At 41.4% G+C, this 14,550-nt stretch overlaps 1 protein-coding gene across 2 annotated transcripts in view; it reads left to right on the forward strand.

The window, feature by feature from the left end:
• The first annotated feature begins 132 nt into the window (after positions 1 to 132).
• jmjd1cb (jumonji domain containing 1Cb) overlaps positions 133 to 14,550 on the forward strand; it is a 109,319-nt gene continuing 94,901 nt past the window's right edge. For both annotated transcript variants that reach the window (XM_053413122.1, XM_053413123.1), the window contains exon 1: positions 133 to 531. In XM_053413122.1, the coding sequence (XP_053269097.1) occupies positions 376 to 531 (156 nt within the window). In that variant the 5' untranslated portion in view covers positions 133 to 375. The remainder of the gene's footprint in view (positions 532 to 14,550) is intronic.

Consider the following 14,550-nt stretch of genomic DNA (forward strand, 5'->3'; position numbering starts at 1 on the left):
AGCAGTTGAAGTCAATGTTTTGCGAAAATAGTACCGACGGTGTTTAATATGGCGGAGGGAGATAGTCGTGTCGCGTCCCCGTGAATACCATGGGATCCAGCGGAGAAACACGAGCGTAGCTGTGATGCGGTCCAGTGTTCACGGTTTTTTCAAGCTGAGAGAAAAGAGACTGACGCTAGAGCGGGTGGAGACTGCTACACATTTAAATCCCCCGGGTCGGTTTTTCAGCTTTTAGCAACAAACAACTTCACCTTTTTGCATTTTCTTTCTACCGCTGGATTCTTCAGAGCTGGGTTAATGTCGTAAATGACAGGGCTGTAAGGGCGTCGTTGTCGGGAAGTTTTTTCGAAGGGGGATTCGGACCAGCGAAGGGCCATGGCAGTCGAGGCTCGCCCGGAGCTGGTCGGGAAGCGGTTCCTCTGTGTCAGCGGGGACGACCCGCCTGAAATCGGCGACATCGGCCGGTGGCCGTGGAGGTCCGGGGTCATACGAGCCGTCAACAATCGTGACAACGACCATCCCGACCTGACGGTAAGGAAAGCGCCGACTCCGTCCGCCTCTTGACTCTGTTACATGCAAAGCGAATGGGAAAATCTCTGTGGTTGGTGGCTAGCCAGCGAGGCAATGTTGGAGGCTTACCAGACGGAAATTATTTTGTGGCTTTGTCTTAGTTATTATGGCTCTTTGGACCAACGTGTACACCGCTTGTATTTTCACAGTTTCCCCAAACCAGATTCTGTTGTGTGTACAAGTTCGAGCAGCTATTTGACCACTTAGGCAAGTTAATGGGAGGCAGACCACCAGCAGGGGTTTATGGAAAGCAAACAGCTCAGGTCCAGACAGTACACTTCTTATTTACACCCAGATCCACAAACCTATCTCCCTCATCAGTCCTTTACGGAGGCGAGGGCAGACCTCCGTGTTGTCACGTATAAGAACGCTGAAACACAATGGCTCCATGTAGGTACACCGTGTCTTCAATCTATAATAGATCATGTAAAGCGATCATTTCTCAGTGATCGTGTCGCAGATTACAGACATCTGGGCTCTGGACTGACTGTGTGTTGTCGTCGGAGCGAAGCTGCATTTGTCAAAGCATGTGTAGGAATTTGAGTCCCTAGCAGCTAAATTCTTTAATCTGCTGTATACTGCAAATCAGCTGACGGAGGTAAGATTGGCTTCCTAGATTTACTCCGCATTACAGCCTTTACATTGAACTAATCCCTGTTGCCTCGTGGTTATTGGTCACAATCTGCGTTATTTGTGCGCGGTGATCGACCATCAAGCCCCGTCTGCCCGTGTTTCAGGCGGACAGCCAGCCCTCCGTCTCCGCCAAGGACGTCGGAATGCAAGGACTTGTAAAAACATAAAACTGGCTAGCTGACGGCTGAACAATGGCCAGTCGATCGTCATATCAAATGTTGTCTGCGATTTCAAGACAACTCAGTGTTGCCGCTTCCAGGGCTTTCAGGAGCACATCTATTTCCAGCTTGGTGTGCAATTGTAGTGCTTCTCATTGCAGTCACTAGGCAGTGATGGATGAAAACCATGGCCGTATATTTGTCTGTTTCCCACATTCTTTTGAAAATTAGGTATTTTCACAACAGGTTAATGCGCAGAAACCAGCAAACAATAGAATATTTGCCCTGACAAGCCCTTGGCTGTCCAATACACTCCTGTGTCAGTGTACAGTGTGCCTGTTCCCCGGTTTCTTTTGTTCACTGAATCCTCCTATCTGCCTATGCAGATAACTGGCCAAACCCAAGCTCGGTTGTGATTTGATTATTGAGAATAGTTGTCTCTGTACATATGTGCCATTCTTTGAGTCATCAGATAGAAAATCTCCCAGTACACATTATCATCTAATTGTCATAGGTCTCTGGTAGGACAATTCTTTGCATATGACTTTATTCGAGAGACATCTGGGGGAGTTCAGCTCTTCTGCGGTTATCACTTGTATGTCATGGCATAAAATCAGACCAGCATACACGTCAGAGGTCCATCTCATATGTCGTTGACCACTTGTGATCTTTTCTACGAGATTAGACAGTGTCGCAGGATCATAGCTTTCTGTGTATTCCCCCTTTTATACATGAATTTACATCCAGTTGTGTCAGTTTTTGACAGGAATTATGTGGTGGCATAATTCCATGGATCTAATCCAGTGTCATGTAGCTAAACAGCTCTCACATGTGTAATTGCATGTTCCCTAATCTGCACAGTTTGCTTGTTTGTATCACACAACAAACATGCTCACAGCTTCTTAATTCAATTTTAGAAATAGTCCTTGTTTGTGTGATTATAATTCAGGCAATGAGTAATGCTCTGGTTTAATTCCATACAGTGGGGCACAGTCTAATTAGCAAGGGTCTTAACTAGCTGAGTGAATACAGGCGACAGGGATTGGAGATTAGATTGGAAGAAGTGTGTCAAGCCAAGCTGTCAGGTCTCTGTCAAGTGTCTGGTCAGATAGGCCAGTGGTACTGGGGTATACCATGTTCACCATGGCTCAACAAGGCTAATTGGTTCATAGCTATGCATCTCAGTGAAAGAATAATGCAGTTTACACAAGTCGAGTTTCACTTTATGCTGATTATAGAGGTGAATCCAAAGTTACCAGTTACCTAATGCCTAAAATCACCAGATTAAACTATTGCTCTAGTTGGAAGCTTTTTAAGTGACACATCTTTTCTTGGATGTATGCAGTCAGCTCAGAACACTGTTCTAAAACCGCTAATATCTGTAACGTCGAGCTGAAACAGTGAAATTAATTGGTTCGTAAATCAAAAGAACTGGATTTCCACATTATCGTAGTAATTTAATGGTTCTAGCTGTAAAATGTAGGAATTTACTGCTTCTGCTTGTCTTAAATTAAAGTGAACTAAATGTTAATGGGGTATGGTATGAAAAGATAAGCAATTTGAAGTTGTCAAAGAAAGTAAAAACGTTTACAGATAGAAAATATGTATGTTATCATTAGTTGCAGCCCAGATCTAGTATATTTTGTGTTGATGCTAAAGTGTAAAACGTTCTTGCTTCATAAGACTGCCCATGTGAATATTGATTTTTGCATTCATGATGTAACACAGAGCTAAACTACATTTCATTAAAATATACAGCAGAATTGAAAATACAGGATTGATATATTATCACTTGCCAAAATTGAAATAAATACTCAGGATCTGCTTCCACACTTTTAACATAATCACTTCTCATGATGGGATCTTATTATCTTTGTGCAGTAATAAAAAGTTAGTAGGCTACTTGTATTTGTACTAGTTCAGGGTTATATACAATGATATGTTGCCTAATGAGTCAGTTCAGTAATACCTCCACTGGTGTAATCATGTGTTATAACACCCATGACAGGATACTATTTTAATAAGGTAGAATAGAATTTCCTTGCAACGTTCTAAAGTGAAACTGTGATAACTGTGCCTGACAAGGCATCTTTTTAAATGATTGTGTGTTGCTGTTGCTAATACTGATTGTAATTATTGTCATCATTATCTTAACTGTAAATTCTTTAATGGTGTTTTTGTGGTTAGGGTGGCACAGTATTGGGCATCTGGTCTGGCAGGTGATTAGACCAGTTCAGCTGGATCAGAGCTAATGCGGACTAAACAATTTTAGAATTACTGATTTATTTTGCGGAATTGGTTTAGAGTAAAGTCTGTATAAAGGATATCTGATAGCTGTAATAGCAATGGACTGTAATATAGAAGTAGTAACTGTAGGCTGCATTTTAATTGTTAGCTCACATGTAGTTTATTCTATTGGGACATTCTTTCTGTTTATTGAAGGCCATAACAGACATGCACAGCTTCATAGCCCTAGTCCGCATTATGCAATGACCTCATAGCCAATTACAAAATGTCATATGAGCTAACTGATATGATGAAACAGTTTGGCACAGTTTGGGTGTTATTTTCATATCTCGAGGCCACTTATTTGTTTGTGTACAGGGTGGGAGTCAATCTAGTTTTATTTACTGTATATCAGAGGCAAATATTACTAATAATATACATAGTGGTCATGCAGCTGCTGACTATCCAATTATGGTTGTATTGGCTAAATCCATTTCAGTCAGTAAACCTGACAATACTAGACTTTAAGGTGTTCAAGAACACCTTAAAGTTTTAAGAGACACTTGTCTATTAATGATGATGTAAACCCACTTTGTTGATGCAGAAATAGAATCTTAAAACTGAAAAATGGCAGCGAGAGTTCAAATTAAAATGGACTACGGGATAATCTGTGACATGCAGAGTCAAATACAGAGCATTTTAACAGCATTGAAATCTCCAGACATAGAGTTTTTGTGGGAACTAGAGGGACAAGCTGAAAGAAAAAGTAAAAGCTCAGCAGCAGAACCCTACGCTGGCATATCAGGCATAAAACCGCCACACTCATCTGGACTGGATTCACAATGGATGGAAAGAGCAGGGCAACCAGGTCATTGCCTATAGGATTCTTTGTTTTCCATTACAGTCCAATGTGTCCGTGTGTGCGTGTACAGTAGCAGAGCTCTTAGTTTGTTTTTAGGGCTGTGGCCTGAAGTTCATCTCCATGTGGCTAATCAGCAGAAAATGACAGGCTGTGACCTGGGAAGAACCTTCCACATACAGATTCTCTGCATGGTTGTTGCAGTGCTGCAATTCATCCACATTAGAAACATTTCTAAGCTGTGTGTGAGTGTGTGTTAGGCTTTGAATAGCAGCATTGTTTCTAGTTCAAACATACACTAGAGAAATGGAGAGTAAACATGACCTGGGGAGTAGCTTTACTCTCGTAATGTCAATGCTACAGTAATGTTCGCAAAGAAATTTACCATCACATGAATTTGACTATAGTTGGTATTGTTCCTGTTGGACTTTGTTCCAGTTGGACTTTTATTATTAACTTACTATAATGAATGCTATTATGTATGCCATTATATCTATTACAGTATTATATTGTCATATTAGCAACCTGCCACATTTTTTGCAATTTAAAATGTACTGAAGGAATGGAACATGTCACTAATAGATAATAAATAAAGTAGTAAGGAATTCAGCTCATTGATTTGTACATCAGTTTGATGCTGGTATACACTTGGCATGTTATACAATAGATATAACAGAAAATGTCCTTTTAATAATATTGTAATTATGATCTCTGCTATAAATGAATAAACTAATATCCAGCATACAGAGGTTTCTATGTAAGACTTGGGCGGCTGTGGCTGAGGGGTAGAGTGGTTGTCCTCCAACCTGAAGGTTGGCAGTTCGATCCCCAGTCTGACCCATCTGCATGCCGAAGTGTCCTTGGGCAAGATGCTAAACCCTGAATGCCCCCCCCCATAGAATAACAAATTGCTGCGAATAGATGCACTATATGAATGTGTGTGTGAATGGGTGAATGTAAAACTGTACTGTAAAGCGCTTTGAGTGGTCATCAAGACTAGAAAAGCGCTATATAAATACAAAACCATTTACCATTTCACAATTTAATCACACGTGTTCCTTCACTACAACTGAGAATCATTTTTGATGGCGCGAGTAAATGTGTGTGTACTACAGTTTTTTTTTGTTGCATTATGGGTTGTCTGTTACCTTAATATTCCCAGGCTAACAAGTCTTTTCTGAGTCTACTTAGTCTGTTAAATGGTTACTAGTTATCTTTAGTCTTTATCAGGGTGACATGCACACGCTGACTTAAGGTCGGCGCATGCAAGAGCCCTTGCGTGCTTACGTACCCCTTCTTACGTGCTTGCGTGCGTCGCCCAATTTTTCTAACTACACGGCAAAGCTCTGCAAGCCTCATGCAGCCCGCAAGGCTGTGATTGTTCCGCTAACTACATCCTTTCTGGAGTCGCATTTCTGGTTTCATGATCCATAATAGCGGCAGAAACAACGGAAGATTTAGAAGAACGGATATGGACCAAATAGAAGAGCGTTTGACAGAAGAGATCCGAAAGTATGAACGCTTGTATAACCCATCACTGACTGGCGGATTTGTCCGCCAGAAAAAGGCTATGAGGAGCCGCAGTGGCGATGTAAATAAACAGTCGACGACGACTGCCACACACCAAGAAGGCAGCTCTAAGGCCGTCTTCAACAAAAAACGTTACTCCGCCTAGTGTTCTGGCGGTGAATTGCTTTGCAACACGCGCAAACCTTAGAGATGCATAAAACGAGTCCTTCGACACGGCTGTGTGAAAAGCCGCAGATGCAGTTGCAGAAGCATGCGCCGGCCTTTAATGTAGGTTGACTGGGGGAGGTAATGTGGGGACTGCAGGTGTCAGCTTCTCTTCCGGTTTGTTTATTTATTTTCAATTTTATTTGTTATATATTTATTTGTCTTCACCTATCATTGATCTTGTGGCATCAGGAGGACTGTTTTTCTTCTCTGACAGCCAAGGTGGGTCAACGCCTGACTTTAGCCTGACTTAAGCCTGGCTTAAGCCTGACTTTAGCTTGACTTTCAAGCATCCATCTTTGGTTTCAGAGCGATTTCTAAGACTTGAAAGCTTTTATTGCACTCAACATCAGAAGTTTTCAACCCGTCTGTCCTCTGCTCCGCTCTATGTCTGTGTCTGTGGGGGATACGATACACAGAGGCAAGCAGAGAGAGACAAATGTAACTGTAAATGAGTCTCACACTGAGCTGAAATGAACACATAAATTAGATAAAGCACAAAGATTTTTTTCTCTCCTTTTTTTGCCTTTTCTTTTCCTGTGGTTTCTTTGGGGGAGCTATTTAGGGGGTGGGCTGACATGGCAATCATATAGGGGAAACACTGGACTTCCAGTGTATGTGGTGTTGGGCAACTGGATACACCGAGTGTTAGTGGTTTGTTTTCTGGTGCCTAAGGAAACAAAATGTAATCTGAAGCCAGGATGGGCTGGCTGGATTTCTGGCTGCATGTACCCTTCCCCCATCTACTCAACACACACGCACACACACTGCACTAAAGCCCCACTACATCACAGCGCTACATATGGCAGCCATAAAGCTTCCTATAGGCTTGCAGGCTTCGCAGATAACCCTGGGAATACATTAGGATCTACTACTCAACAGCTGCTGTGGTTTTGCTCGTATAATGTGCTACACTATTGCTATTGTCATCGCTAGGCTGTGATGGAATTTGTATGTTAGAAACATATAGCACCAAAAATACACTGTCTGTTTAGACATTGTGTCTATTTAAAAAAAAATTACAAAAGAACACACGTGGAACTTGGTAAGAGCCACTTTGCCATGCACCATCCACTGGTTAAAAACCTATCACATGTACCACTAAGTAGATCCCAGGTCAGTACACAATGTGCTATAGTAAATTCCCTGCCATGTCATGTCACAGAGCAATTTCAATTTATGTAGACAATAAGTACACACAGAACCCAACTTAATGGCAAACTATCATAGTTCTTCTAGTGACCTCTGTTTTCACTTCGCAAAACTGTTTGCAAGTTGGAATAATGAAGCACTAAAGAATAAAGTTTAGTCCAGTGGGGCAGGATGATATTGCCTATAAATAAACTAGCAATATTTTCAGGCTATATCACTATACACCGTATATAGGCAGACCAGTATGACAATTGTCGTCTCTAGTCTTGTGTATATTCATCAGCGGTTGAATCTATTGGAAGGGAGAAGAGTCCCCATCTCTGGAACTCTAAAAATACATAAAATTATTGGATACATCAGATAGAGATAAGAGACACTCTTTGTTTAGGAGTGGGTGGCATTTTGAATTCTAAACAAAATTTCTCCCAGAGCAAGTGATTTTGCTGCACCTTTGGCAGATAACCATTGTTTGCTCCATGCTCATCCTCTTTGGGATGCACAAAATCCATGACAGAGGATGGATCCAGTGCTTTGTACCATGTAGATTAAGCAGCAATACACTAAGTACATTTGAGATTCGGCCCACCCCCACCACCCAGGGTCTCACATACTGACCAGTCAGTAAGTGTTTCAATAATTTGAGTCCACAAGTCAGTTAATCTTTTACGATGGTTTGAGAACAATCATCATGTTGTTCCCCCGAACAAATTTATCAGACCAGTGATGGAGCAGTAAGTGATACATACAGTCAGGTGTCGTGAGGGTTTTTGTTGAGTGAAATTACATCCTGCAGGGATGATGTTGTCAAGCTAATTCAGTTTAAACAGTTGGATGGTTTTGCCTGATGTTAAATATGCATAATAAAATATAAACAACTTTGATTTAACAGTGATATGTAATAATAAATAATAAAGAGACATTCCAATGAATATCTATGTTGTTATCCACAACAGTAGATCCAGAGGGGTTATAGTAAAGCGCCAATTGAGAAGGCAGCCCAGACAGATTGTGACTGTGTCCTGAATATGGAATAAGTGAACCTCAGCCTGTCTTACTGCTGTTAAATCCATCACCCGATCAGACAGCCCACGTGCTCATAACTGCTCTGAATAGGTGGCTGATAAAATATGATATGGCTTTTGACACAAACTGGCCTTTTCAGACATGATGTACACGTTTGGTGCTTTTTCTAAATCACGACTGCTGTTGTGGGAAAGCCCCAAGAGAGTTCAACACAGTATGTTAAACAATGTACTTTTCTGAAAGACTCATTTCAGTCCATATTATTTCTTGGACCCAGAACTGTCCTGTGTATTTTCGAACCCTGCTGTCAGGGAATACTGGCCCTGCCCTCTAACTAGACTGTTTTACCAAAGAATGTGAGGGAAGCTATTTTCGTGTAGCCAGTAATGAGGAGGTTGTGCTTGTTCAGTTTGGAACATCTCCCAAATGAATCGAGCAACTGTGGCTCATGCGTGTCCATCTAGTTTGGCTGTCTCTTTTCTGTTGAGTCGAAGACAAGCTGTCACCTGCTGCCGTTTGTATTCTGTTTATTTCTGGGGTGGGACACAGGCTCAGTAAATCGCCTCGCTGTCCACCCCCTGAGGTGAATGTGTAACTGTCAATTGTTCCTACCTTACTGGAGGAGAAAGCCAGTCCAACAGAATGTGTCATACCTGTCTATGACGTGTCTGTCTGTCAGCCTCCCTGACACCATTTGACCCTGTAATGTATTTAACTTAATCTTTTCATAAACCAAACACAGCATTAACATGGTTGCTTTGTGCGCGTGGGACACAACATGAGGATGAATCACAATAGGCCTGCTTTAATCTCTTAACTTGCATTACAAACAGAATCCCTGATCCTAAGGAAGAGTTTGTTCTCTCCGAGTCACAGACAGAAAGAAACCTGTTTGATCATTGAGGATGTCAGAAAGTGCAAAGGTGACACACAACCTCATCAGCAGTAGATCATGTTTCAGGCTTCACGCTCAGGGACCTCTATTGGACCCTTCACACTTCGGGCCTGGTCATGAAGGCTCACCATCACCTTCTTCTTGAGGAGAAACAAGGTCCATCTGTTTCTGCACTGCATCCCCGCTTGTCCACATCCCACACTATGTATGCTCCCAAATACTAATGCATATCTATAGATATACATATCACTGTTTATACCATAGGTCATATATCTTGTCCTTGTGTTTACTCATATCTATACTGCTGTCTTTACAGTGCATATCTGACCTTCAGTATACACTGTATTCCTGCTGTTTATTCTGTATATCTACTGACTAATAATAGTAATTACTGGTGGACTAGTGGCAGAAAAACTTGGACTATGGGCAGAAAATTGGGAAGACATCAGACTGGAAGGTCTCTGGTTCGAGTAACAACAACAAAAAACGAACCTGGATGGACAACACTTAGATCTGTCCAAAAATCCAAGAGGATTCTCCCTACCCCACTGTCTAGTGCCCCTGAGCAAGGCACCTTACTCCCCCAACATCTGCTCCCCGGGCGCCGTACATGACTGCCTACTGCTCTGTGTGTCCTGCACCAGATGGGTTAAAAGCAGAGGACAAATTTCCCTCAATTGCATGAGTGTGTCTCTGCATGTGTTTGGGATAAATTAATGTATCCTGTATTCTATCTTGTATCTTGTAATACTGTTCTTACACCTGCACTACATTTTTCCTCTGACAATCTCGTAGTTTCTTTACATATCTAATTGTATTAGCTTCACTTTCTTCACACTTTAAATACCAAGCTTTTTGTTTACATATGAGGTTATTTATATATCACCTCAGTGTTATTTATATATCTCGAAACACACACACATTACTTTGCACTTCACTGCTTTTTTGCACTTGTTTTCTTAGAGCTGTTATTTGGTGCAATGACAACATAGCTGAAGCTAGTCTAAACTGAAAACTGATAGTGAAGCTCATAATTAATATAAATTACATACTGTCCCAGTGTCCTCAGGGCAGTGGCTTGTGTTACTACTACTACAGACAGACATTTAGAGTAGTTGATCATGAATCCCCACGTCCTTTTGTACAGTCTGTGTCCTTCGGAGTTGTTTTTCTGTTTCTCTGTTCATATACTATATTTACATGCTCCTGATCTCTCCATGACCTGTCCTAGTGTGAGCTTACACAGTCATCCGACTTTAACTGGATTTTGTGTATCACCAGGTGTAGTAAATATAACCATACATGTTATGTCATAACATAAAGTTCCAGAAATAAAATGATTAAGTTGGCTTCACACTTTATTATAGTATAACCATATCGTTATTTCTCTTTTATTGCAGTGAAGTAAGTGTATGATTTGGCTCAAAATAATCACAAATATTTAATTATTTTGAGTCCGAGATCTTTTATTGCTCGCATTGAAAATTATTGTTAGGTTATTCATAATATGTTATTATTGCTATAAAAAAAAATCATGCTGATGTTTGGACAGCAAATACATTTTTGTATAAAACTTCAGCGATCGCTGGTTCATCCTTCTCACATGTATCAACTGCTTTTCTCTGTCATTTATGACCCTAAATGTAGTCCAATAATTGTTATTTTCAGTACTAGTAACTAAGTCTTGGTTGATGAAAATAATAAAAAAAATGACTTTCAGAAGACTTCTAATAGACTGTCAATGGAAAAAGAGCTGGCAGAGATGGGATGGCTGCTGTTATGTTCTTTAAATCACACTGGCATGTTCAGCCTGGCCTTGTGCTGCTAGTGCATGACGAACTGGCTAGCTCTCTGATATCAGAGGTGGGGGTGGGGGTTGAAAAATGGAGAGCGGGGGAGGAGAGGGAGAGTGAAAACGGGAGAGAGGGACAGACCGATGGTGAGATGTGCAGATGAACAGTGGAGAGAGAGAGCGATGTTCCAGACAGCTGAAGTGAAAGAGAGAGTAAATGCTATTTGAAAAATGGAGAGAGAGAGAGAGAGAGAGAGAGAGAGAGAGAGAGAGAGAGAGAGAGAGAGAGAGAGAGAGAGAGAGAGAGAGAGAGAGAGAGAGAGAGAGAGAGAGAGAGAGAGAGAGAGAGAGAGAGAGAGAGAGAGAGAGAGAGAGAGAGAGAGAGAGAGAGAGAGAGAGAGAACTCTAATTAGTCGTTTGGTTTTCTAGCCAACCAGGAGAGAGAACAAGAGAGCAGCGGATAAGGGAGAAAGAGAGAAAATGGGAATGCGAGAGAGACGGAGAGAGAGGGGTCTCTTTCTCCTCTGTCTGGCCTCTCTCCCATAGCAACAGCGGCTTAGCCACGTGAACGCCAGTTCCTTTGAGTTCACCCACCGCACAGAATTTAACTCCTTCAGCACTGGATTATGGCACAATACAACAGCACAGAGCCAGACAACACAGCTCAACTCCAGACAGAAAAAACATACTCAACAAAAAGTGTAATGATGAGCAGTATAGAATACTATCTATAGAATGCCACAGAACCTGCCACTTGATGGGAAACGAAATGAAGAATCCACCAGATTAAATTCAGCAATTAGAAAATAGTATTTTGTCCTTAAGTCACAATATGTTATTTAATGCCACAAGGGGTCTTTTATTATCAAAACAGTAGAAAAAGACTAAGTTGTTGATGTTGTAAATGAACATGGGAGTTTGTCTTCACCACAATTGATGCCACTGCAGTCAGATTCTGTTTACTTAAGTGCCCAAGAGCTGAATTATCATCATAAGGCCTCCTCCTTTCAAGAACAGACACTGAAAACACAGACCTACTGCATTTATGAGGCACTTTTATCATCTTCGTCATCACTCTGAATGCTTCATAAGTCACTCTTTCAATCACACACATTTGTTTACACAGGAAGCTTTTCTTGCAAACATGATCAGTTCTGATGTTTGTAAAATATTAGTATTTATTCAGGTTGTGACGTATGCATTTGCTCCAAACACATTTGTAAATCTTATTATCCTTTGTTGATCATGTGCAACATATTTGTGACCTAGCTTCCCCCCATATGTCCAGGGGTGCTCTGTGACCTTGTGCCTGAAAAAAGCAAGATTGGAATATAATTATTTATTATGTTGGATAAAAGCAAACAGAAAAGTTAATTACGTCATAGTGGTTTGTGTGTTCTATAATCACAAGCACAAAATTAAACCCGTGCTTCCCAGCAGCCACCTCTGTAGGGACCAGTCCAGACATAATACAGGCGGAATGGCCCCTCCTAGGAACACAAAGTTTTAAAACATGACAATGATCTTGTCTCAACCAGGGTTTAGTTACATGTCTGGTCCAATGAAAGATGGAAAAAATTGGGAAAAAACACTACTTTGTGTAGGAATTGTTTCAGACACTGCATGTGGGGAATCATGGCAGTGGAATCCCACATGTAGAGGTGGAAACACAAAACTACCATTTTAACCTGCCACAGAGGCCAGGTATTTTCCAGTTGTGCTCTGCCCATGTCTCCACCACACCTCCACTCACCTCAAACCCTAACACCAGGGCAAGCAGCAACAGATCTCTAGAAAAGATTGTGGCATATGGCTTCACTGAAAACAAAGGTACTGTGACAAAACACCAATCATACACATCAAATAAGAGAGACATGTTTTCGCAGACTCTTAAATCAATCACATGTTTGCATGCCGGTCCCGATTTATTTTCGTAAGGATTTAAATGGCGTCTTAAATATAACTTGATATTAGCTGCATGATATTCCCACCGTTGTATCGGGAATAGAACGATATCAGAGAGTGGCTTTGCTTCAGAGTGGAGCCGCACATCACATTGTATAGTAGAAAAGTGTGAAGCTTTATCAGATGGAAATGAAAAAGAAGAGTGAAATGGTTTCACTGCTTGTGAGAGTGAAACTGGAAGGATTGCTAAATTCAGTCACTGTAGGACAGAAATGGTTTCTGTGCACAACTCAAAGCAAACAGAGAAATCAGATCTCTTGGCCACTCTCTTTGTGAGTTAAGCTCAGTTCAGTAACCTTAAAATCACCAATGTACACCAGAGAAAATGTTGCCAAGACATGTTTTATTCAAATCCATATATCTAAAACAGATTTTAAAAAATACAGTCCATACATAATCATAATCAATTACAATAACAAAAAACAGTTGGAACTGCAGTTAGGTTCTGCAGCCTCCACTAATGTATTGAATTTCAAAGCTTTGGTACACATCCTGAGTAACACTATCAGAGTGTGTATGCAGGATAAAGTGCAAGTGCAAAAATAAAGTTTGAGCTTTGATGGTTCCAGTGGGTTACCTTTAAATCTTTGACCCATATAAGTTTTTACCTGTGTATAAAAGATGCAGACAGCTGCATTGTCTAATACTCTCCTACATTAGTGGATCACAATCTCCATGTGAACCCATTTTTGTCTTTCTCTGTCTCCCCCACTCCTCCTTTTGTTCAAGAGCTAGCTACAGTAACTCTTTCCAGATGGTATACAGCTAAGCCTCCTCCTCTCCTCTCCTCTCTTTGTATTTCTCAGATTAATATCGTTGCCAATTGAAAAACTTTGCATGTCATAATTGGTCCATTCGTATGTGAATAGTCTTTCTGTCAGACAACTCACGTTTGATCATGTAATATATTTATTACAACAGATTTAGTGTTTGGCGTCTAGGCTCCAACTTAATCACTCCCCCATATGATTACACAGTAATGATGGGAGTGATGAGCAAATACTTGTAACCCCCGTTGGAGCCTACAGGTGGATGCTGGGCCTACAGGTGGATGCTGGGGTGGTGGAGGGACTGAAGCAACAGGTAGCAATACTGCAGCAGCAGTGCGAGCAAGAGGGGTTGATGGGAAATGTCTCTCTGGTTAAATAGACCACCTGATAAGGTGGGTGTGTATTAAGATGGTTGTGGAGATTGAGGTATGTCACATGATGTATGTCACATGATGTATGACACCTGATTGGCGCAGCGCCGCTCGAGTTGCCTGCCAGAACTAGCTCGCAGGCGTCGCCATATTAAAGGAGACATATTAGGAAAATTCCACTTTTGTAGTGCTTCTAGACGTTAATTTGGGTATCTGGCATGTCTACCGTCCCAAAAACTCTGGAAAAAAACAACTCCCACGATTTGTTGTGGTTCCTCTATGTCAGAAACGATAGGCTAGAGTGTGTCAAATGGGATTACGACCCGAATTGACGTCACAGTAGGCTCGCTACATGGCCTTGCCCCCCCGGAGGCGGAGGTCTGGCTGAGGAGCAGAGCCGGC

Source organism: Pleuronectes platessa, chromosome 21, assembly GCF_947347685.1.
Source record: "Pleuronectes platessa chromosome 21, fPlePla1.1, whole genome shotgun sequence".
In the NCBI taxonomy this organism is placed as follows: domain Eukaryota; kingdom Metazoa; phylum Chordata; class Actinopteri; order Pleuronectiformes; family Pleuronectidae; genus Pleuronectes; species Pleuronectes platessa.